The sequence below is a fragment of the Sciurus carolinensis genome, chromosome X (assembly GCF_902686445.1).
Source record: "Sciurus carolinensis chromosome X, mSciCar1.2, whole genome shotgun sequence".
In the NCBI taxonomy this organism is placed as follows: domain Eukaryota; kingdom Metazoa; phylum Chordata; class Mammalia; order Rodentia; family Sciuridae; genus Sciurus; species Sciurus carolinensis.
Genome location: NC_062232.1, coordinates 129,827,845 through 129,854,066, shown reverse-complemented (window position 1 = coordinate 129,854,066; position 26,222 = coordinate 129,827,845). Strand labels below are relative to the sequence as shown.

The 26,222-nt window shown below is 49.7% G+C and overlaps 1 protein-coding gene across 3 annotated transcripts; it reads left to right on the top strand.

Annotated features, from left to right (window-relative positions):
* The first annotated feature begins 9,609 nt into the window (after positions 1-9,609).
* Pnck (pregnancy up-regulated nonubiquitous CaM kinase) lies at positions 9,610-13,370 on the top strand. Of its 3 annotated transcripts, none has more exons than XM_047536378.1 (12): positions 9,610-9,631; positions 10,354-10,423; positions 10,575-10,706; positions 11,063-11,137; positions 11,227-11,365; positions 11,550-11,673; positions 11,847-11,922; positions 12,018-12,130; positions 12,213-12,291; positions 12,371-12,458; positions 12,586-12,730; positions 13,091-13,370. In XM_047536378.1, exons 2-11 carry the CDS (start codon positions 10,356-10,358, stop codon positions 12,721-12,723), a joined length of 1,032 nt encoding a protein of 343 aa, XP_047392334.1. In that variant the 5' UTR covers positions 9,610-9,631; positions 10,354-10,355; the 3' UTR covers positions 12,724-12,730; positions 13,091-13,370. The 3 variants fall into 3 exon arrangements, with proteins under 3 accessions (XP_047392334.1, XP_047392333.1, XP_047392332.1); XM_047536377.1 differs by lacking the exon at positions 9,610-9,631 and adding an exon at positions 10,066-10,147 and having other exon boundaries at positions 13,095-13,370; XM_047536376.1 differs by lacking the exon at positions 9,610-9,631 and adding an exon at positions 10,066-10,147.
* The last annotated feature ends 12,852 nt before the right edge of the window (positions 13,371-26,222 follow it).

Genomic DNA, 26,222 nt, shown 5'->3' with positions numbered 1-26,222 from the left:
GCCACTGCTTAAGAACCGACTCCCGGGTGATGTCACTGTCGCCCCACCCCCACGACCGGGCTGGTCCCCCTCCCCCCCTGCATCCCTCGCTCCCGCCCTCGCCGTCACTCCGCCCACCTCCTCCCGCCCTCCTCCCGAGGAGGAGACGCCGCTCCAACCGCGAGCAGGATGGCTGCTACCTGGGGTGCCGTCCAGCACCGCCTCTCCGGGGCCCCGAGCCGCCCCTCGCCCCGGGCTCACCTGGCCCAGGCCCGGCCCGGCCCACATCTCCCCTCGGTCTCCTCACTGGCCCTTCCCGACTCCGGGAATACGGCTCCCCTGGCCCGCTTCCAGCCATCCTTGGCTCCCCCTCTCCCCTTCTCTCCGCTCCTTCCAGATGGGAGTCTTTCCCTCCTTCTCGAGGTCGGCCCTGCCAGCCCCATCTCGAGCCCTCCTCTGACTCCCAGCCGGGAATTGGACCGTGTTGGAAACCCAGGTCTAAAGCCCCCGAGCTCCCTGCCCACAAAGAGGTACAGGGTGCTTTGAACTTCCGAAGGGCTGGGCCGGCAGCTGACCTGGAAGGATAGGGTTGGGGTGTATCTACCAGGTGTGCTGCTGGGCGTTCAGCCCTCCCCAAGGGTACAGCCCTGGAGGCTGGAAGTGCGGTCTGAACTCGGGCTGACAGATTTCTGAGTGTCTCCAAAGTGGGCAAAGGGGAGCCTCCCTGACTGACAAGCAAGGCTGCACTTTGTCTCCAAGGTAGGCCGACTGTATGATGACCCTGCCTCCCCCAGTGGGCTGATAGGGCGTGTGACCTGCCGGAGTGGGGCAGGAATAGGGTAAGGCTGCCCCCTGGTGCCTGGCGGGTGCACAGACCCTCCCCCAAAGGCCTCTGTTTGGAGGACCCAGCTCCCCATCCCTGAGCTCCTGTCCCCGGGACCTTCTGACCTCCTCAGCAAGGGCAAGGTTGTTGTGAATTTCCAGGGCCAAGACTGGCCTGGGAGTGGGGCCGGGAAGGAAGGGGTCATTGTCCTGGCTGGGGAGGTAAGGTGTGGCATGCTCAATCCCAGGCTTCCTGATCTGATTGCAGACACTGAAGTCCCCAGATGGCTCATCCTGTTAGGCTAAGCCTGCAGTCACCCGGCCAGCTTTAGGAAGAAAAGCAGTTCTGGCCTGAGCCAGATTGTGCCTGCTAGGTGAGGGAGGGGCAGCATCTCCACCCCTCCAGCAGGAGGAGCTTCAAGGGGTGTGTGTGGGAGGCCTTGTCCCCTGTGCTTAGCTGAGGGGAGAGTAGAGGTGGCAGGGTCACACTGCTCACCAGAGGATTCTAACTTGGGTCTTCTTTGGCTCAGCCTGGAACTGAAGCCTATCTGGAGACAAAAAGGTCTTAAGGAAGTGACCCACAGATGGCATGAAAGAGCTGGGGCCATCCAGAGAGCAAGGACACAGAGCATTTCAGAAAGGCAAGAAGAGGATCCCATGAAGTAGACAGCAGGAGGACGGAGTGGGGGTGTGATGCCTGCAAAGGAGGACAGTGGCCGCAGCAACGACCCCGGGGGAAGCAGAGGCCAGGCAGCGCCAGGAGAACCAGGCAGGGCAGTGAGAAATGGAGGGAATCAGGCAACTCTCAGGCCTGCTTGTCCAGGGAGCAGGGGTGGGAGGGAGAGATCATGGTGAGCCAGTGACACTTTAGGGAAATGACCACTGCTGGCGGGAGGGCAGAGGGTGAAGGGTACAAGGAGGTATGCCACTGCCTCTGGGCGGGGTGCTGGCAGGACGTTGCTGGGGACAGAAGGGCTGCTGGAAATGACTTCTGGGACCTCCAGGACCTCCACATGGGGGGGCAGGTCCACAGGCCCCCAGACCTGACTCAACAGGGATACACTCTCCAGCTCCCCACCAACCCCAGAGACACTCAGGCCTCCCTCTGGGCCTCTTTTTTTACAAAGTATTTTTTAGTTGTAGATGGACACAATACTTGTATTTTATTTATTTATTTTCATGCGGTGCTGAGGATGAGACCCAGGACCTCACACGTGCTAGGCAAGCGCTCCACCATGAGCCACAACCCAGCTCGCCTCTGGCCTTCTATAGCCAGCCCTTCCCACATTCATCATCTCCCCCCATTGTCAGTAGGGGCTGCAGAGCCCTCTCCAAACCCTCTGGTTCCGCCCACTTCTGTGGACCCCACAGGCAGCCCCTGGCTAGGACGCCCCTAGCTCTCTGGAACCCTGTAGTAGCTGTGGCCTCCTCCTCGTGGCCCAGTACAGCCCCGCACTGTGTTCTCTCAGCAGCCAGAGGGACCCTCTGGAAGAAAGAATCCAACCGGTCCCTCCCTAGTTGATCTCCTTCTCTGGGCTTTTCTGGAAATAAGACTAAATCCCAGGCTGGGGGTGTAGCTCAGTGGTGGAGTGTTAGCCTAGCCTATGCAAGGTCCGGGGTTCCATTCCCAGTGCTGCAAAGCAAAAACAAAACACAGCAAACAGCCTCCCCAAAAGCCAACCAAACAAGCACAATGAACTCTTCTCCAAGGCATACAAGATCAAGTGGGACTGGAACTGTGGCTTCCCAGCCTGGGGTTCCCGACAGAGGAGCACTTGAGCTGCCCTGGTGGCCGGGCCTCTAGCTCCAGCTCCCAACCCCAGTGCTCAGAACTCAGTTGCAGGAGGCTTGGGAGCCACCTGTGAGCTTCCCACACCCGTGCTCCGCTCCCACCTCCCGTGGAGCTGGCGAGGCAGGGTTGCCCAAGAGGAGCTAAGGTGGGGCTCTGAGGTGAGGAGCCTGGGGAGTGTCCGACGACAGGGACAGCTACAGTGTGTGAGTGTAGGGTGTGGGGGCGGGGGCACCGCTTCCCTGACGTGTTGAGCAACCGAGGAACAAAGGCACAGGGATTTCGAGCCCTGGGTGGGTTGCCTCCAGGGTGTTTTCAGGGATTTGCCAGGAAGGAGCAGGGTGGTCCCCAGGATTCCAGCTGATGGCCAGCAACTGTGGCCCTGGCCAGCTTGGTCCAAGCCTCCCCTGTCCTACCAGGTCCTGCACATGCACAGTATGGGTTGGAGGGACCCTGCAACCTGTGCCCAGCCCAGTGCACCTGCTGCAGCTCGTGGAACAGAGGTGATAGCTGTGTCCCCCACCCCCGTAGTGTTGCAGGGAACAGGGCCCTTTCAGACCCCAACGAGGGCTGGAGGTGGGGTAGGAGCTGAGGATGGGGAGAGGCCCGAGAGGTAAGCTGGAGGGAGGGTCTATGGGGAAGCCTGAGAAGTGGGGCAGGGAGTTGGACTCAGTGCCCACCCAGGGCTCCGGCAGCCATGGACCGGGGTGGGGGGTGGGGGGGACTGGGTGCACGTAACCCTGCCCTGGGGAAATTGCTTATCCTGGCAGGATCTGGGCAGTTGGAAACAGGGTAGGGGTGCCTGCCTCCTCTTCTGGATGAAGCTTTGGAATTACAATGAACTGGGAACAAAGGGGAAGCTGAGGTCCACCTGGTGGGGCTTTGTACTTCCAGCTCCTGAGCCCAGCGGGTGAGGGAGCCAGTGGGGCTGGGGTCATGGGCCCCGGGGCTGGGGTGCGACCCCAGAGGCCTGGGCCCCTCCTCAGCACAGTGCCCTCTGCCCACAAGCTGTGATGTTCACACAAACCTTCTGAAAGGAATTTGTGTTTGTGTATTTACGTGTTAGGTAAACTTTTCATATTGGATTCCTTTTGGATGTGGGGAGAAATTGTAGAGATAGCAGCAGGAGTTCCACGGTGCCCAATAACTTCCCTGTTATTGACGTCTTAACACAAGCAGAGTGGTTTGTTGCAGTTAGTGAATCAATAGTGGTCCATCATTATTATGTGAAGCCTGGCTGTCCCAGGATCCCATCCAGGAATCCCACGTTGTACTTGGTTGTCATATCTCTTGACCGTGACAGTTTCTCAGACAGTCTTTGTTCTTGATGACCCATGACACTGGCTGACTTTTTATTTTTTGGGTACTGGGACTTGAACCTGAGGGGCACTTGACCTCTGATCTATATCCCCAACCCTTTTTGTTTATTTGTTTTTTAAATTTTGAGACAGAGTCTGGCTAAATTGCTGAAGCTGGCCTCCAACTTCCAATCCTCATGCGTCAGCCTCCCAAGTTACTGGGATGACGAGTGTGCACCACCATGGCCAGCAACTGTGACTGTTTTGAGAAGAGCTGATCTTGTGTAGAATGCCTCTCTGCCGGGAATACTGATTTCCCTCATGATTAGACAAGAACAAGATCACCGAAGTAAAGTACCATGCTTATCAATCTTATCAGGGGTCTGTGCTTTCCACATGACTAATCACTGTGGACCTTGACCTGGATGACCTGGCTGAGGTGTGTGTTTCAAGGTCTCTCCACTGTAAAGCGACCCTTTCTTTCCCTTTCCATGCCGTGCTCTTGAGCAACCCACAGTTAAGGGATGGGGTGATGCCCCAGCACATAGTGTGTTAGGCAGCTGTTACTGTAGCAAATATTTGATACTAGCTTATAAGAAGGAAAGGTTTATTTTGGCCTACAATTTCAGAGTTTTCGGTCCATGGTCCCTTGGCCCAAACATCATGACTCCCAGGGAGGGCATGGAGGAACAAAGCTGCTCACCTTGTGACTGGGAAGCAAGAAAAAGGAAGGGGCCAGGGGTCCCAAGATCCCCTTCAAGGGCAGCCACCAGTTGATGTTGGTCATGAGAATCAGTCCGGGCCGAGTTCTGTTTCAAGGTCAGCATAGAAAGCAAGTTTTATTTGAAGGATAGAACAGAGATAGACTTCACAGAGAAGAGGCCCCAGAGCTGGGTGTCCCTTTTATACTCTTTAGATTTCGTGAGTTCTCATGCCTCCTCCTCCCCCATCCTGCCTAAGGGACTCTGGACCCAAAGGTGAGCCAGAGGTGGAGTGATACTGGGCGGGAAAGAAAGGGACAGAGGTGGAGTGATACTGGGCGGGAAAGAAAGGGAGCAGCCCCGAGGGAGGCATCCACAACAACTCCAGGGAATAGTCCCTGGAGGCAGGTCACCTTGGTGACTGGTGGAAGAACTGGGAAGCATAAAAAGAGGAAGGGGCTGGGAGTCCCAAGATCCCCTTCCAGAGCAGCTCCTGAGGACTTAATCTCCTTCCAGATTCCATCGCCTCCCCTTTAACACGAGTTTTTGGGGAATACCTACCATACAAACCATGGGGAAACAGCCACATCATTTATCTGGGATTTTTCTGCACAGGAGTCTATTTTCCTACATTTATTGACTTATTAGTCATTTGTGGACTCATGGATGTTTACTTTACACTTTGGTTACAATGTAATACTACTCTATTTTGTTGCTCAAATTTTCTGTAACTATTGGGAGCTCTTTCACTTGGCTCTTGGCTCTTGTGTTCCTTTTTAAAAACTTTTTTTTTTTCAGTGCTTGGGACCGCAAGAATGTTTGAGGGCAGTGAAACTATTCTGACACTGTGATGGACCCCTGCCATTTGGGTATGCTGTAGACCTTCACAGCAGAGGAGTGAAAGGATACATGAAGCTTTAATGCTAATTAAGGGGTGTGATAAAGGCACTGTCCCTAAGTCAAACACCACATTCCCTGTCAAACCTCTGGTGACCACCAATCTGTATACAGTGTCACATACATGCAATCATAAAGTATGAAACTGTTTTCAGACTCACTTATTTCGTTTGGCCCCGTGAGTGGAAGGGTCATCCATTTCTTTGCAGTTTCTTAGCTCTTTCCTCTTTACCACCAAATAGTATTCCCCATCGGGAAGTGCCAGTTTATCTGCCAGCCACAAAAGAGCATTCTTGGTTGCTTCTAGTTTTTGCCAATTATGAATAAAGTTGCTATAAGTATTACCGGGCTGGTTTTTGTGTGGACAGAAATTTTCAAATCTGTATGGTAAATACCAAAGAGTATTGCTGCTGGATCGTGTGGTAAGAGTATGTTTAGCTTCATTAGGAATTGCCAGCTGTCTTCCCAAGGAACCACACCATTTTGTATTCCCACCAGTGATGAATAAGAGTTCCTGTTGCTTCACATCTTGCTGGCATTAGGTGTTGTCAGGATTTTGAATTGTAGTCATTCTAATAGGTAACTACATCGTACTATCTTGTTGTAGTTACAATTTGCAATTCCACAATCAGGTATGTGTTAGTTGTTCATTGCTGCAACAAAATACTTGAGAAAATCACCTTAGAGGAGAAGAGATGGATTTTGGCTCATGGATTCAGAGGTTTTAGCCTGTGGTTGGCTGACTCCATTGCTTCTGGGTCTGAGGTGAGATGAAGCATCATGGTGGAAGAAAATTGTTCACCTCATTGGTGGCCAGCAAGCAGAGAAAGTGAGAGGAAGGGACTGGGAACAGGATATGCCCATCCAGGTCATGCCCCTAGTGACCCACTCACTCAGTTTCCACCACCTCCCAATAATGCCATCAAATCGTGAATCCATCAATGAATTGATCCACTGGTGAGCTCAGAGCCCTTGTGATATGATCACTTCCCCAAAACTCCACTTCTGACCGTCGTTACATTGCAGACCAAGCCTTCCACATATGAGCTTTTGGGGGACATTCCAAATTGAAGCCATAAAGTTTCTGTGACAGCAGTTCCACAAATTCATAGCTGGTGGTGAATTATTTTGCAGTACAGGGAAGTACAGGGAATTGAATCCAGGGACACTCTTCCACTGAGGGACATCTCCAGTCCTTTTTATGATCTGAGACAGTCTCATCAAATTGCGGAGGCTGGCTTTGAACTCTCCATCCTCGTGCCTCAGCCTTTGGAGCTGCTGGGATTACAGGCGTGCACCGTGCATCTGGCCTGATGCGGGCCTTCCTGCTGAGTCATAAAATGACGGGAGGCATCACATGGGCAAGATATGATGCTAAATAGCTTCAAGAACTTTCTTTTTCTAGTTGTACAGAATACGTTTATTTTATTTGTTTATTTGTATGCAGTACTGAGGATGGAACCCAGTGCTTCACACATGCCAGGCAAGCACTCCACCACTGAGCCACAGCCCCAGCGCAGCTAAAGATCTTCTCATATACTTATGTACCTTTTGTATTTTTGCTTGCATAAGGTGTCCGTTCAGATCTTTTGCTTGTGTTTAAAATTGGGTTGGATGTTTTCTTATTGTCGAGTTCCAAGAGTCCTTTGTACATTTTGGATACCAGTCTTTTATCAGATAATTACTTTGCAAAGATTTCCCCCAGCCTATAACTTGTTTTCTTATTCTTTTAACAGTGTTATTTGCAGAATACATGTTCTTACTTTTGTTACAATGCAATGTATCATTTTTCTTTCATGGATCATGTTTTCCATATTGTATCTAAGGAATCACTGTCAAACCTGAAGTAATCCAGGTTGTTTTCTATGTTTGCTTCTAGAAGTTTTATAGTTTGGCATCTTACATTTAGGTTTATGACCCATTTTGAATTAAGTTTTGTATAAATGCCCTGAAAGGATTTTGAAGAGCTCTTTATCCATCATACACGTTGAAATTGACATCTTCAGAATTTCAACAAATTTTTAAACAGTTGCAAATAGCGTCCTTTCTGCTCTATCATAAATACTGATGTAAAACAAAAGCAGTGATATCCTTGTTTTTCAGATGGAGTTGTTATGTTGCTCAGCTGGCCTTGAGCCCCTGGGCTCACCTGATCTTCCTGCCTCAACCTCCCCAGTGACTGGGACTACAGGTGCATGCCACCTCACCTAGCATGTGAAAGCATTTTGTGTGTATGTCTGTGGCACTAGGGATTAATCCAGGGGTGCTCTAACACTGAGCTACATCTCTGGTCCTTTTAAAATTTAGTTTTGAGACAGGGTCTCACTAAGTTGCTGAGGCTGGCCTCAAACTCAGGATCCTCCTGCCTCAGCCTCCTGAGTCACTGGGATTACAGGTGTGCACCACCGGGCCTGGCTTGTGATATCATTTTTAACACAGGGTCAGTGGCATTGAAATTGCTTGATGACTTGGTACTGCATCCCTCCCCAACTAGGCAAGTGGCTTCTTTCCTCCCAGCCTCTGGGTTTCATCTGCTGCCCCTCAGAGCCACCTCCTTGGGCCTCTCTCCACATGAATGGTCTTATATTGTTCACACCACTATTTGGCTCCCAAACACAAACATGTGATGAGTTTGTGAAATCTTGTATTTGTGGGGTACAGATTCTATTTCTCTTTATAACCTGTGAAGAATCAGCACTTAGTGGTCCCATGAGGAGGACTCATCGTCCGTCACTGTGCTCCATCATTTTTCCTTCTGAGATGTACGCCCTGGGGCTTCTGGAGCCTTCTGAGCTGAGCTGGGAGTGAGCTCTTGGGGAAGGTCAGGATCCGAAACCTTCTCATAGTTCTTTTTCTGTCCTGGGGATTGAACCCAGAGGTTCAATCTGACCTACACCCCAACCCTTTCTACATTTTATTTTGAGACAGGGTCTCGCCAAGTTGCTGAGGCTGGCCTCAAACTTGGGATATTCCTGCCTCAGCCTCCCGAGTCACTGGGGTTACAGGTGTGCACCACCACACTGATGAGATTTCTCATTTTTTTTTTGTACAGAATACTGTGAAGGTGAGGTTTGGAAAGATGATTTTGTTTAAAAATCTCTTCCCACTCCGTGGATGCTGTTGAAGACTGTGTGTTGTGCCATGAGTGCATGGACCGCTCTTCAGACTGGATTAAGGAAGCCACTCCTGGCCTCTGCAACTTTGCACGGTCCTTGTGACACAAGCCTGAGTGGATGTGCTCCTGACACAACCAGGACACCCACCCCCATCCCTGGTGGGGCACAGACCCCGGGGTGGGGGTGAGGATGGGGAGGTGGGGGGTAATCCACTAGGATGGAAGGTGGAGCCCTCCACCGTTAGGTAAGGAACACTAGGCAGAGAGGGTGATTTTGCAGCGATGGGTTTTGTCAAGACCAGGCAGGGTTCCGTTCCAGGCAGTGGCAGGGCTGGGGGAGAGGAGGCAGCATGTGAGGTGAGATGCATGTGTGACTGGGGATGAGGGCCAGCAGAGGAAGAGTGGCCAGAGCAGACCTCAGGCCATTCAAGTGTTCATGCTTTGACTAGCAGTGACATGCAGGGACCCGGAAGAGTTCCAGCATCAGGGTGACATGATCTCAAAGAAAAGAATGCTGCTGGTTCAGAAAAGAAGGAGGGAGAAGGGTTAAGGGTGGAGGCAGAAGGAGCCTACTGAGTGCTGATGGGGGCTCAGGCCAGGGCAGCAGAGTGGTGGTGGCAGATCACTAGGGAAGAAGGTTGTTGTAAACCAAATGACCTGGAGGACCTGTCTGCAGAGAGGTGGTAAAAGCAGAGACTGCCAGGCAGAGAGCCATACCACTATGCGGGTGAAGAAATTTCTGGATAGAAGACACAGGTGGTGCAAAGGCCCTGGGGCCACCTATGTAGACCACACTTTTGGGAGACTGGCAAGCATAACTGAAGAGTGAGGAACAGGGCATTGGCAGCCAGAGCCCCGCGGATTGCCTTACAAGGCGCCCTGCCGCGTTGCGGCCGCACTCAGCCACCGGTGTGCTCGGCTGGCAGCGGCCCGCGGGGGCGCGCGCAGAGGGGGCGGGGCCGGCGGGGCGCGGGCGGGGGGCTCAGCGCTGAGGCCACTGCGCGAGGCGACGCTGCGGCATCCGCTCCAGGTTCGCACCTGCCAGGTCTGCTCTGGGCCAGGGGCGCACAGAGGGGCGCACAGGGTCCCCGCGGCAGCTGCCGAAGCCCCTGCAAGCCCTCGTGCACACCTGTCATGTCCGGCGCGCCCCCTGCCCGCACGCGCGGCCCACGCAGCTCGGGACTCTGAGGGCCCAGGCTGCCGAGTCCCTTTACTCCGAGGCACCAAGGGCCAGTTGCGACTGGGCGGCCGCGTGGGTGGCCGCGGTCGTGACAGGTGGTTGTGAGCGGGGTCGCAGATGCATTCCGGTGGGTGGGTGGCCCCGGGGGGCGCGTGCATGTGGGCGCTGTTCCTTGGTGGGGGGTCCGGTGGGGGAGGCGTCTGGACCCTGTAGATGGGAGTGGGCCAGAGAGGCCAGAGTGGGGGTGCACAGAGTCTTCTAGAAAGCGGCTGGTCGTGCAGGCTCCGATGGACGGAGGCAGAGAGGGGGTGTCCGGGTGCTGGAGTGGGGAGCACCGGATGGCAGCAGCGGATCTGGGATGGGGAGGTGTGTGTGGGGTAGCGCGCTGGGTGGGAGGTGTCCCTGTGGGAGTGGGCGGTGGGGGAGGGGCAGGATGTACCGTGGCTGCGGGTGGCCCTGGGGGATGATGGATAGATGGCAGGATGAGGGTGGCTGTCGCTGAGGGCACTGATGGCCATGGCGGGAGGAGAGAGCTGCCCTTGCCCAGGGGCCTCCTCCACCTCCCCCTGCAGACATGCTGCTGCTCAAGAAGCAGACAGAGGACATCAGCAGCATCTATGAGATCCGGGAGAAGCTTGGCTCGTGAGTGTGGTGCTGGGTGAATGTGTGGGGACGTGTGAGCGTGTGGATAGGCGAGCGGCTGCGTGTGTGCTGGGGAGAGTGGCAAGGGCCTCCCCCTCTCCTTCCCCTCCCTTCCCCCTCACTGGCCTCCCGCCCTCTGGCTCTGTGGCAGGGGTGCCTTCTCAGAGGTAGTGCTGGCCCAGGAGCGGGGCTCTGCACACCTTGTGGCACTCAAGTGCATCCCCAAGAAGGCGCTGCGGGGCAAGGAAGCCCTGGTGGAGAATGAGATCGCCGTGCTCCGCAGGTGCGCTCGCACCTGGCCCTGAGACCTGGAAGAAGTTTGTGGGATGTTGGGGCCCCTGATGGTCAGCCCAAGCCCGCTGCCAACCTGCAGGGGCACCTGGGGCAGCTCTCTTCCCCTCTCTGGACCTGCACGCTCCCAACAACCAAATTAGAGGGTCAATATTGATCTGTGTGTCCTAGGAAGGTCTGGGTTGGGGAGGCTAGGGGGTCTGTGGCTGGGAATGGGGAGCCCAGGTGGGGGTGAGAGGAAGAATGGTGCTCAGGACAGAGCTCGCCCCGACTCTGCTGTGCTCCCCCAGGGGGTTGCCATGGCCCGGACCTGCTGTTTCCGCCAAGGGCTGTTTTTTCCTGTTGCAGGGTCAGCCATCCCAACATTGTGGCACTGGAGGATGTCCACGAGAGTCCTTCCCACCTCTACCTGGCTATGGAGCTGTGAGGAGGGCCAGTGGGGGCTGGACAGGAGTGGGGGCTGAAGCCTGGGCTCAGGGGCCTGGGTTGGCTGAATTCCCGACTCCCCTCAGGGTGACGGGTGGCGAGTTGTTTGACCGCATCATGGAGCGAGGCTCCTACACGGAGAAGGATGCCAGCCACCTGGTGGCTCAGGTCCTCGGCGCCGTCTCCTACCTGCACAGCCTGGGCATTGTGCACCGGGACCTCAAGGTGCCTGGCTGGGAGCCCCCACGCCTTGCCCACCTGGCCCTTCGTGTGTTTCCCCAGGCGCATGGCTGGGGCCTCTCCCAGCATCCCTCTCTACGGAGGGTCTGGGGAATTTGAGAGTGCTGAGGCCCACCCTGTTCCAGTGCCGGGGCCATGCCGGACCTGACCTGGCCCCCATGTGTCACAGCCTGAAAACCTCCTCTATGCCACGCCCTTCGAGGACTCCAAGATCATGGTCTCTGACTTTGGCCTCTCCAAAATCCAGGCTGGCAACATGTTAGGCACTGCCTGTGGAACCCCAGGATATGTTGGTAAGAGGGAGAGCACTCTGGGCCTCACTGGCTGGTGGGAGGGGGCAGGGGGCCTGGGGGAGCCAAGGTGCTAGGGGCTGGGGTGGCTTTGCTGCAGGTGGGCCATTCTTGGGGCTGGATCATGCATGCATGCATGTGGGCTTACACATAACACGTCTGTTTGTGACCCCCAGCTCCAGAGCTTTTGGAGCAGAAACCCTATGGGAAGGCTGTTGATGTGTGGGCCCTGGGTGTCATCTCCTATATCCTGTGAGTGACTGTTGGGAAAGCTCAACTCCTGCCTGCCTGCCCTCTGCTGGGTGGGGGAGGGGAGGACAGCAGGGTGATTCATCTGTGGGTGCCAGGTTGTGCGGGTACCCCCCCTTCTATGATGAGAGCGACCCCGAACTCTTCAGCCAGATACTGAGAGCCAGCTACGAGTTTGACTCTCCCTTTTGGGATGACATCTCGGAATCAGGTGAGCTTCATGCTGGCCCTCGCTCGGGAGAGACGAGGGCCAGTAGGGATAGGGCAGGCTGACCTGGTCCCCCCTGCTCCAGCGAAAGACTTCATTCGGCACCTTCTGGAGCGAGATCCCCAGAAGAGGTTCACCTGCCAGCAGGCCTTACAGCATCTTTGGTGAGTGGGAACCCTGGTGGCTGTCCCAGGGCCATACAGCACTGAGCCCCCACACCACTGACCTTCAGCCTTCTTCCAGGATCTCTGGGGATGCGGCTTTGGACAAGGACATCCTGGGCTCCGTCAGTGAGCAGATTCAGAAGAACTTTGCGCGGACCCACTGGAAGGTCAGCGCAGGGAGACACCCTCATCCTCCTGCTTCAGGGCCTACCCTCTGCTGCCTAGGGGTCACTGTGGTCCTTGCAGTCTTGGGGCTGGGGCCTGGCCTGACACTGCCCCCACGTCTTGCCACAGCGAGCTTTCAACGCTACCTCCTTCCTACACCATATCCGGAAGCTGGGGCAGAGTCCAGAGGGAGAGGAGGCCTCCAGGCAGGGTACGGCCCATCACAGCTACCCAGGCCTCCAGACTGGCCAGCCCCCCAAGTGGTAACACCCAGGTGTGTGTGCCCCTCACCCCTGGGAGCTTACAGGGGGATGGACTCCTCAGGTTGGCCCAGCCCTTCACGTCCCCATTCTGCATGGCCCAGGGCTCCAGAGTCCTGCCCCACTGAGTCCCAAGCCTCCCCTGGTACCTCTCGGCCTTCCTCCTGGACCCATCAGGGAAAGACCCCCAAGGCCACTCCTTGGCCCTTGAGGGCTGAGGGCACAGAGCGTAGGTGGAGGAGGAGTTGGGGTTCTGGGAGAAGCAGAACAGAGAGGCCCAGCAGGTGCCCTCCACTGGGCAGGGACACAGGGCGGCCAGGCTGGCATCTGACTGCCCCCTTCCCTCTGCCTCTTTCTCCTCTCCTCCACCCCAGGCAGATGCCAAGGCCAAGTGGATGGACCCCCAGATTTCCTTCCTCTGGGTCCTTTTGGTCCCCTTCCCCCACCCCTTATGCCCCTGCTGGTCTCTGCTGGAGAGTGTGAGATATGGGTGTGGTGCATGACTGGGGCAGGGATGGGGCGCTGCTCCTTGTCACTGCCTCTGGAAGCCTGGGAGGCATTGGCAGGCGGGTTCCAGGGGCTGTCCTTCCCGTGCTCTTCTGTGCTTTGCTGACTGTGGGTGGTCCTGCTTGTGTTGTGGCCCTCCAGCCCCCTCGCTTTCTCCAAACCAATAAAGACAGACAGAGCAATGGGCCAGTGGTGAGCTGGGGGTGGGACAAGTGTGGGGTTGGGGGTCACCTGGGGAAAGGAAATGAAAAAGGCAGAATGGACCCCACTGCCACCTGAACCCCTGCTCGCTGCGATCATGGCAGACAAGGTCCCAACTGCCCAAGAACTTCCCGTTCCCACCTTCTTAAATGCCAGCAAGAGGCCACCTGGCGGCTAGCTCTGCCATCCCGGAGGTCTGATTGCCTGTGATCCTGGGTTTGTGGGCAGCCGCGGAGGCACACTGGACTGCCAGCAGGGGGCAATGGCGGGAGGCCAAATCCCTATCTCAGCACAAGGAACAGCACTGTCTCTGTTCCCCCAGTGCCAGGCTGCCGTGGCCCTGCTCTGCACACGTCCTGGGAAAGGCTGGGAAAGGCTTGCAGGTGTGTAGCCGAGGCTGTCTCCAGCACAGCTGCTGCCTTCTCCCACCTCTCCTTCCCTACTCCAGCGGGCAACTCGTGGGAAACCCTAGGCGCCCGTGTCAGAGGATGAGGAGCAGCCCCCTCACCCACGAGAGGGCACCACAGGGGCCTCTACTGTACTGTGCTGGGGCTTCGGAACTGTGGGCGTCAGGCCTGGCAACTGGAACACGAGGCCAGAATTCCAGGCTAGCAGGCACCCCTTCCCCTCTGACACTCCTTCCCCCTGCCAGCCCCCAGGGTGTGAGCACAATGACTGGGATGCATGTGGGAGAAGATTCCTCTCCTTGTCCAAGTTTGGGATTAAAGGGAGACCGTGAGGCCCAGTGCAAGGCTGGCCTGGTCTTGGGTGTGGAGGCTAGATGGGGCTCAGGGTTGGAGCCAGAGGGACCTGGTTCCGGTCAAGGAGAGCAGCCCTGGCATCCGTGCTCTGGGTTTACTGTAGTGGGGACGGCCGCTTTTCTCTCCGACATTCTGCCATCCCTCTCCCAAGACCAGGGGAATTCTGGAGGCTGGTGTGCAGCACCTCCTCCATCCCCATGGCCAGTCTCAGGCCATTGTACACTTCAGGCTTTGGGTCACATGGCTTGGGCCTGCCTCACCAGTCCACTGGAGGGAGAACCTCCGCCAAGCAGTACCACAGCCAGGTCTCAGCAGCTTGGCCTCCTCAGCTCCAACAACCTCTCCTGCCACCTCTCCACCCTGACCTGAGGCCTCATCCTCCTCCTGACTGGCTGTGCTTCCATCTTATCACTCATTCCTACGGGACACTTACTTGCTCTCCTTCGGTTTGCAAAGTGTTTGTGGGCCTCTGCGCTGTGCCGGATGCTGGACGTGCGCTGGGCTCCTCAGACTAGTGGAGGACTGGTTTTACTGGGACGCCGAGAACGGTCTGGTGGGGAAGGTGCTGTGCTCTGCACTCCTGAAAGGAAGAGCGGCTAGCTCTTGCACCAGATCCCTTCTGCACAGTTGGGTCCCAGTGCCTGGCAGCCGGGGCATGCGGTGCAATTCGGCCTCCTGTCAGCAGGGGGTGCCACGGTTACATCTTTACACATCTATTAGCCCCCTCTGGTTCCTTCAGTACCTGGGGCAGCGGCTCAAATCTGTGCTTTCCTCCACTTCCCCCCAAATCCTGCCCTGGAGAAGTCCTCATTCAACAGAGAGATCCTGTCAATCTGGGAGTGGGGCGAGAGGGGAGACCCCTCGGTTAGGTAGAGCGGCACCTCTCCATCATCCCTCCCACACCTTCTCCTCCGAGGCCAGTGTGTGAGAGGAAAGTGTGGGGTGGCTGGAGAGGGAGCTGGGGGCGCTAGGGAGCGTTCCAGCTTCAGGAGCAGCAGGGCTCAGGCTGTGAGGCTGTGTCTGGAGGAAAGGGCCACAGCAATCCTGGCAGGGCAAGGGCTCAGGCCTGAGTCTAGGAGCAGGGGAGCTGCTGAAGGGGTTGTGCCCAGCTGGGTGAGGGCTGCACTGGCTGCAAAGCTCAGGTGTGGGGAGCTGGGGGACCCCCACTCTGAGCAGGCCGTCCTTCCTGGGTGTCCGCAGACCTGAGCAGAATTGAGCAGGGGAACCCTTGTGGGTGACACAAGCCCCAGATCTGGGCCAAACAGGGTAGGGGAAGTGCTGTGTCTTGGAGCAAACGTGTGGGTGGCTCAACCTGTACAACCTCACTGGGGACAGGGAGGCCCAGAGGTTGTCCTAGAAGCTCTTTAGAAGTTGGTGGTGGATTTTGGGTGGAAGATGAAGGCAGTAGGGTGGGTAGCCTGTGTGTTTCTGGGTGGACATGGAACCATTTACCAAGAAGGGTTCAACTGGGGTGGCTTTGGGGGAGAGATAGTGAGATCAGTTTTGGACATGGTGAGTTTGAGGTGCCCGAGGGGCACAAAAGTAGAGAAAAAGTGATTTATTCATCATCCTTCTCTTTGCAAATATGTGTCTTGTTTTATAGCTAATGTTAATGTTTCTAATTAAAAGGACGCTAGCGGTGACTCTTGATTGAGCACTTACTATGTGCCAGACACTGTTCTGCAGAACTTCACATGTGTTCGCTTGAACCTCACATGTGAATGAGGCAGCTGACCTTGTCATCATCACCCCTTCTTTCCATGTGAGCAATAGGCATAGAGACACTGAGTAACTGAGCCAAGGCCACATTCTCTTACTGCATCCTCCCATTGTCCTCCACACACTGGGGGGGTCTTGCTTGGGTCTTAATGACCATGTGCTTCCGGAAGTGAGATAAGCACGGGCACTTCTTTCCACCCATCTTTTTGTGAATGCTAGCAGTGTGCTGAAGAAGAGAGAACTCTGGCATGGGGGAACCACCCTGGATTTCAGTTTGGTCCTTGCAGGTGCTAGTGTCATCTTTACTGTTCTCTGTGCCTCAATTGCATATCCCACCAAATGAGAACCAGGCAGGTTTTCCCAGTGGCAAGGATGGGGCATGGGATTGGGGCCCCATTAAGTTCCCTTTGGAGTTCAGTATGAGGTGTGGCCCGGAAGTGGAGCAGGTTTGTGGCTGGGAGACACATCTGGGTCTGTGATGGGAACAAGGCAAGAGATGTAGAGGGCTTTTGCCAAAGCAGCTCAAGTGGGACTGGGACTGGAAGGATGGCACTTCGTTGAGGTGGCTGGACAGGGGCAGGCCAGAGTGGGTTGTGAGGGTGTTGGGGGTGCTGCCAGGGAACACAGGAGAGAGGTTGGAGACAAAGGGGCCAAGCTAGGCCTGCAGGTCGGGCGGTGGCTGACTTGGCCCCATAAACTTGCGCATTCCTTCCTGACAGACGTTGTTTGGGTACGTAGCAATGTTGTTCTCCACCTAACCCCTGCTTTCTCTAGGTATCCCTGTCTCCATCCCTAACCTCAGGCGGGCATAATAAAAAGGATTCAGTGTTAGAGAAATAACAAAGAATTTAATTTGGTTGATTGAGGAGACTTGTGAGAGGAAGTGGCTAGGGAACAGCTTGGGAAATGAACTTTCTGAAGAGGGCACCAGGGAGCCAATGAAGGTTTTAAGCAGGACAGTGACAAGATCCAAGTTTTATTTTAAAGATGTTTTCCCAGCATTTTCCAATCTTATCTGGTCCCTCTTGATAAGTATAAAAACCTTACATCCATTTCTCCAGATCTTTCCCCTCACATCCCACTGAGATTTTGATAGATTTCCTAGCTCCAGGGAGCCAAGTCTTGCCTCACATGGTGCTCTGAGTAGAGCCCCAGCTTCTTTTTTGACAATTTCTCCTTGTAGTTGTTTCATTTATTGCTTTCTATATTTTTGAAGATATGTTATTGAGTGCATATGATTTTACAATTGCTATGCATTTCAGGTAAGTTAAACATTTTATCAAAATATGGAGCTAAATACACGCTAGAACATGTATTAGTTCTAGCATTGCTTTTTGCCTTATAATCTACTTTATCTGATATTAATATAGCAGCTATACATTTTTGTTAATATTTGCCTGCTATCTCTTTAAATCTTTTTCAAACTTAAACTTTGTTTTCTTATTAAGATATAATTCACATACCATAAATTTCACCCTTTAAAATGTATAATTTAATGGGTTTTAGTATATGTAAAAAGTTTCATGGGACTGGGGTGGTAGCACAGTGATAGAATGCTTGCCCAGCACATGTAAAGCACTGGGTTTGAGCCTCAGCATCACACAAAAATAAATAAACAAAATAAAGGTATTGTGTCCATCTACAACCAAAAAATTTTTTAAAAGTTTCATAATCATCCCCACTGTCTAATTCCAGAACCTTTTCATTAATCCAAAAGGAAATCCCATACCCCATAACTCTGCCCCCAGCCCCTGGTAACTACTAATCTACTTTCTGTGTTTGTGAATTTGTTTATTCTAATATTTCAAGTAAATGTAATTATGCCAAGTGGAAACTTTTGTGTCTGACTTTTTACCCTTAGCATAATGTTTTTAGGGTTCATTCACATTGTAGCATATTTGGTACATTATTCCTTTTCACTACTGACTAGTATTCCATTGTATGGATAGGCCACATTTTGTTTATCCATTTATGGACATTTGGGTTGTTTCCACCTTTTTGCCATTGTGAATAATAGTGCTGTGAAATTTTTGTATGGACATATATTTTCAGTTGTCTTGAGTATATACCTAGAAGTGGAATTGCTGGGTCCTATGGTAACTCCATGTTTACTTCTTGGAGGAAATGTCAAGCTGTTTTCTGAAGTGACAAAACCATGTTACATTGCACAGGGGTTCCCATTTCTCCACATCTTTGTTTACACATTTCTTTTGCAGTACTGAGAATGGAACTCACACATGCTAGGCAAGTGCTGTAACACTGAGCTACATCCCCCCCTTGTCAACGCTTGTTATTGTCTGATTTTTTTATAGCCATTCTTGGGTATCTGTTGGTTTTAATTTACATTGCTCTAATGACCAATGATGTTAAGCATCTTTTCATATACTTATTAGTCAATTGCATATTTTCTCTGAAGAGACATGATTCAAAACATTTTTTGTGGAACTGGGGATGGAACCCAGGGTCTTATGCGTGCTGGGCAAGTGCTCTACTACTGAGCTCCACATCCCTAGTCCTTGTTCATGTTTTAATTGGATAATTTGTCTTTTTATTGTTGAGCTGCTACAGTTCTTTGTATATTCTGGCTACTAGATCCTTATCAGATGTATGATTTGTAGGTGTTTTCTCCCATTCCATGGGTTGTCTTTTTGTCCTTTCATAGTGTCCTTTGATGCACTGGACAGTTTTTTGTTTTTTTGTACTGAGGATTGCTTTATCACTGAATGGCATCGTAGTCTTTTTAATTTTTATTTGGAGCCAGGGTCTTGCTAAGTTGCTTAGGGCCTTGTTGAGTTGCCGAGTCTGGCTCCTGCTTCAGCCTCCCCAGCTGCTGGAATCACAGGCTGCACAAAAGTTTGAAAATTGTGAAATGTAATCGTAAAGTTATAGCCAAGAAACCATTCTTTAATCCTGATTACAAAGATTTACCTCTATTTTCTCCTCAATAGTTTAATTCTTACATTTAACTCTTTGATCCATTTGGAGTTAGGGTCCCACTTCATCCCTTTGTTCCTGGTTGTCCAGTTTCCTAGCACCATTTGTTAAGAAGCCCATTGTTTACCTGTGCATTTATCTTAACTCCCTTGTTGAAAATCAATTGAACATAAATCTGTTGTTTTTTTTCTGCACTCTCAATTCTATCCCATTAATCTGAATATCTATCCTTATGACAGTACCACACTCTTTGTGTGTGTGTGTGTGTGTGTGTGTGTATCGCTGGGCATTGATCCCAGGGTACTTACCAATGAGAAATTCTCCAAGGTGGTTTTTTTTTTTTAATTTTGAGGCAGGATCTTGCTAAACTGCTGAGGCTGGACTCAAACTTGCCATCCTCCTGCCTCAGCCTCCCAAGTCTCTGGGATTACAGGCTTGCACCACCGTCCCTGGCTCACACTGTCTGGATCACTGTGTTAAGTTTTGAAATCAGGACATGAGAGCCTTCCAACTTTTTTTTTTTTTTTTCAAAATTGTTTTGGCTATTCTGGGTTTTTTGGATTCCCATTTGAATTTTTAGGATCAGTTTGTCATTTTCCTCAAGAAAGGCAGCTGGGATTTTGGCATATATTGTGTTGAATCTTCAGATAAACTTGGGGAGTGCCATGAAGTGAATGTGTCCCTCCAAATGAATATGTTGAAATCCTAACCCCCATGTGACTACATTTGGAGATGGGGCCTCTGAGGAAGTAATCAAGGCTAAATTAAGTCATCAGTCTGAGGCTGTCATCTGATGGGATTACTGTCCTTATAGAAGAGATAACAGGAAACACCCATGTTCTCTCTGTGAGGACATAATGAGAAGGTGGCTATCTCCCACCCAGGAAGAGGGTCCCGCCAGAAACCGGATTGACTGGAATCTTGATTTTGGATTTCAAAACTGCACGAAAAAACAAGTTTCTGTCGCTTAAGTCACCCAAGCTGTGGTATTCTGTTATGGCAACCTGAGCAGATTAGTGCAGGGAGTACTGTTATTTTATTTTTAAAAATACTTTTAGTTGTAGATGGACACAATACCTTTATTTTATTGATTTAGTTTTACATGGTACTGAGGATCAAACACAGTGCCTCACACATGCTAGGCAAGCGCTCTACCACTGAGCCACAACCCCAGCCCTATTGCTATTTTAAAACATTGTTTTCCAATTTAGGAACATAATATAATTCAATTTATTTAGGCAATCTTTCATTTCTTTAATTTAGGTCTTAATGCTTTCAGTGTAGACATGTTGCATTTTTAAATTAAAATCATTCATAAAATTCATTCTTTTTGATTCTCCTGCAAATAGAACTGTTTTCTTAATTTGATTTTTGGATTTTTCATTGCAAGTGTGTATTAATAGCCATTGACTTATTTTGTATATTGATCTCGTATTCTGTGACCTTGCTAAACTTTTTTTAACTAGTTCTGATAAGCTTTTAATATATATAATATATATGTATACTTATATATTTATTTTAAAAATATATATTTTAGTTGTAGGTGGACACAATGCTCTTATTTACTTTTACATGGTACTGAGGATCAAACCCAGTGCCTCACACATGCTAGGCTAGCACTCTACCACTGAGCCACAACCCCAGCTCCTGTTAAGCTTCTTTTTTTTTTATTATTATTGTAAACAAATGGGATACATGTTGTTTCTCTGTTTGTACATGGAGTCAAGGCATATCATTTGTGTAATCATACACTTACATAGAGTAATGATGTTTGATTCATTATTTTTTTCCCTTCCCCCCCACCCCTCCCACCCCTCTTTTCCCTCTATACAGTCCTTCTTTCCTTCATTCTTACCACCCTCCTTATCCCTAACCCTAACCCTAACCCTAACGCTAACCCCTCCCACCCGCCATTGTATGTCCTCATCCACTTATCAGCGAGATCATTCATCCTAAGCTTCTTAAAAACATATTTTTGGTACCTGGGACTGAACTCAGAGACACTCGACCACTGAGCCACATCCCCAGCCCTCTTTTGTATTTCATTTAGAGACAGGGTCTCACTGAGTTGCTTAGTGCCTCACTGTTGCTGAGGCTGGCTTTGAACTCACGATCCTTCTGCCTCAGCCTCCTGAGCCACTGGGATCTGATAAGTTTTAATCTTGTGTGGATTTGTTGCGGAATGTGTTATTTGCAAATAAAGAATATTTTCCCCCTCCCCTTCCTTCTCCCCCATTTCTCCTTCTTCTCCCTCTCTTCCTCTCTCCCCTTCCCCTTCTTCTTCTCCTTCTTCTTCCCTCCTCCTCCGCCTCGGTTCTCAATCTGTTTTGTTTCTCCCTCCTTATTGCACTAGCAAGAGCCTCCAATACTGGGATCATAGAGTGCAATGGAAAGTGCTCCTACTATTTTCTGAAAGAGTTTGTGATGGAATTCACCAGTGACACCATCTGGCCTTGGACTTTTGTCGTGGGAAGATTTTAAATTACTAATTCAATTTTTCCCCCCTTTTGAAGTCTATTCAGATTTTGTCACTTTTAAGGACAGTTTTAATTATATGTCTTTCTAGGAAATTGTCCATTTCATCTGAGTTTTCCAATTTGGTGGCATAAAGTTGTTCAGAACATTCTCTCATAATCTTTTCAATTTATGTAGGTCAGTAGTGATGTCCCCTTTCCCTTCTAGATCTTGGGAGTTTGATTCTCTTTTTTCTTGGTTAGCCTAGCTAAGACCAACTTTGTTGATCTTTTTAAAGAACCAACTTTTTAAAAATTGATTTTTCTCTATTGTTTCCTGGTTTTGATTTCATTTCTTCCTTCCTTCTGTTTGCTTTGGATTTAGTCTGCTCATTTTTTTTTTGGTTTAAGGTAGATCCTTAGGTTATTGATTTGAGATCTTTCTTCTAAGTCCTACTTTAGCTGGACTCCATAATTTTGATATGTCATGTTTTTATTTTCATTCTGTTAAAAGTATTTTCTAATTTCACTTGTTTTTTACTTCTATCTGTGAGTTATTTAGAAGTATGTTGTTTAATTTCCAATTTTTTTGAGTTTTCTAGCTCCTTTCCTTTTTTTGACTTCTAATTTATTTCTGTTGGGGTCAGAGAGCATATTTTGTATTATTTAGTTGCTTTAAATGTTTTCAGACTTATTTTATGACCTAAGTCATTATTTATCCTGGAGAATGTTCCACATGTATTTGAAAATAATGTGTATTCTATGGTTGTTGAATGATGTGTTCTATAGGTCAATTTGTTGGTAATTTTGTTCAAACATTGTATATCCTTGCTAGTTTTCTTTCTGGTTCTATTGGCTACTGAAAAAGGGCAGAGAAATACCCAATTTCTATAGTTGATTTTTCTCTTTCTTCTTTCAGTTCCATCACTTCTTCTTTCCTGTATTATGTATTTTGGGGCTGCATTGTTAGATGCATGTATGTTTTTAACTATTTTATCTTTCTGAAGAAGTGACCCTTTGACCATAAGGAAATGACTAATAATATAGCCTCTCCAGGAGACTCTGATGGTTACAGTTTGCATGGCATTTCCTTTTCTGTCTTTTAAAATTTTGTGTGTGTGGCACTGGGGATTGAACCCAGGGTGCTTTACCACGAGCTACATCTCCAGCTCTTTTTTTTTTTTTTTTTTTTTTGATTCAGCTCTGAGACAGGGTCTCGCTAAGGTGTTGAGACTGCCCTTGAACTTGTGATTCTCCTGCTTCAGCCTCCCGAGTAGACGGGATTATAGGCGTGTGCCATCACACCCAGCTTTTTTTCTGTTTTTTTCTTTTCCTTTGAATATAAGATTGATCCCTTGAAAACAATATGTAGCATGTAGTTAGTTGAACGTTCCTGTTTTGAATCTCTGACTTTTTATTGGAGTACTTAAACCATTCACACTTAATGGAATGACTGATATGGTTGGATTTCCATTTGACATGCTATGTGTTTCCCCTGTCCCTTTGCTCTCGTCTTGATTCCTGATCACTTCCTTTTTATTAAAATTTTTTACTGCACTATTTTATTTCCTTTGCTGGTTTCTAACTTGTATTTTGGGGTTATTTTCCTAGGTTCCCTAGGGTTTACATTATGAATCTTAACTAACCACAATGTAGTTCTGATTAATATTCACTTAATTTTAGTAAAATACAGAGACTTTGCTCCAATATATGCCACTATTCTTTACTTTCTATTCTGTGCTAACAAGGTCATGTATAGTACATTTATATAGATTATAAGCCAGACAATAGAGTGGTATAGCTATTGCTTTATACAAACTTGTGTTTTTTTAAAAAAGAAATTAATAGAGGAAATGAAAAAATAATGTAATAAAAGAGATTCTTTTTTTGCAGTGCTGGGGACGGAACCTAGGGCCTCATGCACACCAGGCAAGCACTCTCTCACTGAGCTACATCCCCAGTGCAAGAGAGACTTTTATATGGACTCAACTATTAACCACTTTTCCCAGTCTTCATTTCTTACTTTGAATGCAAGTTACTAGCTGGTGTCATTTTCTTTCGGCCTGAAGGTCCTCCTCGTGTAGTTCTTGTGAGGAATTATGCCAACAGTGAATTATCTCAGCCTTTGTTTATCTGGGAACAACTTTTTTTTTGTCTTAAGCTTTTAAAGCATAATTTTGCTACATATAGAATTTTTTTGGTAGCATTCTTTGCTTTTAGTTTGTAATATATCATCCCACTGCCTCCTGGCCTCAGGAAGAGGTGGGGCCCAGTGAGGGGTCCATAGGTCTCAAATGAGCCCTCGAGTTCCTGTTGAGAGGGCTGTTATAAAATGAGGAGGCCTAGCCCTTCTCTTTCTGTTCCTGGTATGAGGTGTGAACACTCACTCACTCCCAGATGCACACTTGCCGTTGACCCCAGATCCAAAAGGTTGTTTTTGTAAATTTCCTACAACTTTATAGTTGCTCTGGGGGGAGATTAGTTGCCAGTATGCTCATTTGCCCACAGTTGGAATCCTGCCCTTTCAATCTGAATTTGTCACATTCTGCAGGTGACTCTTTTATAAACAGGCTATAGTTAGATTTTTAAAAATCCTATCTTTGGTAGGAGAATTTAATGTATTTATTTGGCTTAACAATGCTTAGATCTATTTCTGATATCTTATGTTTTCTATTTCTTCCAATGTTTCTGGTTTTTTTATTTTCCTCTCGACTTTTGAATTAGTGGAGATTTTCCTTCATTATTTGATTTTCTGCTCTACAAGTTTGGAAGTAGTGTGTTGTACATTCTTTAAGTAGTTACTCTAGAAAATTTATCAAAAAAGTTTAACAAAGCTTGAAGTTATTTGGTATCAACATGGCCATGAGGAGTAACAGGGTCCAGATTGTATCCCCCACCATAATCAACTAGAAAACTGGCAAAACATGAATCAACAGTTTTCAGCTGGGCGCAGTGGCACACACCTGTAATCCCAGTGGCTCAGGAGGCTGAGGCAGGAAGATCACGAGTTCAAAGCCAGCCTCAGCAACTCAGTGAGGCCATAAGCAACTCAGTGACACCCTGTCTCTAAATAAAATATTAAAAAGGAGCTGGGATGTGGCTTAGCGATGAAATGTCCCTGGGTTCAATCCCTGGTACCAAAAAAAAAAAAATTTTTTTGCCTAATGAACAGTAGTTGGTGAAGGACTGTGATCCCCAAGAGAGTGGAACCAAACTAGTTGAGCTCTACCACCCAGGCTTTCTGGCTCAGGCTTTCCATTATGTGACCCATAATGGAAAGAAAAGTGAACCCATAAAAACTGACCCAGGGAAGTTTGGGTTTCCAGTCTGGTGTGGGAGAAGCTGAGAAGTCCTCACATGGTCCTAAACAAGTGAGAAGCCGAACCAGCTGAAAATTAACTACGCCTCTTAGTTCCATCAGACAATTGAGGTCACAGGGCAAACTGCTGCCCCCATGTGGAGCAAGGTAGGTGCACGCAGAGGTCCCAGAAACCCACCCAGCAGGAACCAATGCGAGGACCGGAAAACCTGCAGTGTAACTGCTGGCTTGCTGGAGCCTCCGTGTGGACAAGTCCGAGCTCAGCTCAGGGCGGGTAGGCTTAGGGCAGTCCCATGCCCTGGGAATTTTCCCTCTAGAAGCCCCACCAGGTTCTCACAGGGAAGGATCTCATGCTTCTGGCGGGGGGAGTGGGGGGGGATAAACCATTTTGAAATATGTCCTGACATTCCGTTCTTAACAAGGCCTGTCCTCAAGAGAAGCATTTAACTAGAGCCAGTCCTGCTGGGCTACTCCTGAAGCCTAACAGAGCTGGCCGAATGGGCAAACTCAGCTCCAGCCCGCGGTAACCACCCTGTCCTGTCTATCAGGGCCAGAGTCTGAGACACATCTGCGAAGGTCATGGGCTAGGGACACAGGCTTACCAAAGATGGAGACTTAGGGACTGGAGTTGTGGCTCAGTGGTAGAGCGCTTGCCTAGCATGTATGAGGCACTGGGTTTGATCCTCAGCACTGCATATTAATAAAATAAAGGTCCATCAACAACTAAAAATATATAAATTAAAAAAAAAAACAGACTTAGTCATAGAGTCGTAGAGCGTGTTCCCTGACCATCCCCTCACCACCACATCGCTATAGACCTATTTACAGCAGTTCCTTTCACCCAGGATCAGCTCTCAACAACAACAACAACAATAACAAAGTTCAAGGCAAACTGAAGGGCAAAACAGTTTGAAGAGACAAAGTCGGCACCAGAGCCAGAGTCGGATATGGCAAGGATGTTGGAGTTGTCAGGCTGGGAATTTAAAATCACTGTGATTAAAATGCTAGGTGCTAGTGGAAAAGGCAGATGATGTGCAAGAACAGGGCCACCATTAGCAGCAAGGGAGGACGGGAAATAAAATTTCTAGCTGGGAAGGCATTATTGATCTTTGGACATTTTATTTCTAAAAGGGAGAAGGGGAGGATGGAGATTGGGGGACTCTTAACATCTCTTCCAGCATCTTTTCCAAAACTGGTCCTTTGCCAGCGTTGAAGAATTCCCAGTCTTTTAAACTATTGCATTCTCCCTATTCTCTCTTTTATTGACCAATTGTTGTATTTTCAATTTCTAGAAGTTCTATTTGGTCTTCTTTCAAGAGTACCTGGTCATTTTATAGTTCTTGTTCTTTCACATAGCTTCAATGTTTCCTTTGACTTCTTTCCCCCTTCCTTCCTTTGCTCCTTCTCTTTCTTTTTTTCTTTTTGGTACTGGGGATTGAATCCAGGGCCACATCCTCAGGCTTTTCATTTTATTGTGAGACAGGGTCTCACTAAGTTCCCCAGGCTGGCCTCAAATTTGGGATCCTTCTGCCTCAGCTTCCCAAGTGGCTGGGATTCCAGGCACCTACCACTACACCTGGCTTTTTATTTCTTTAAGCATATTAATCATATT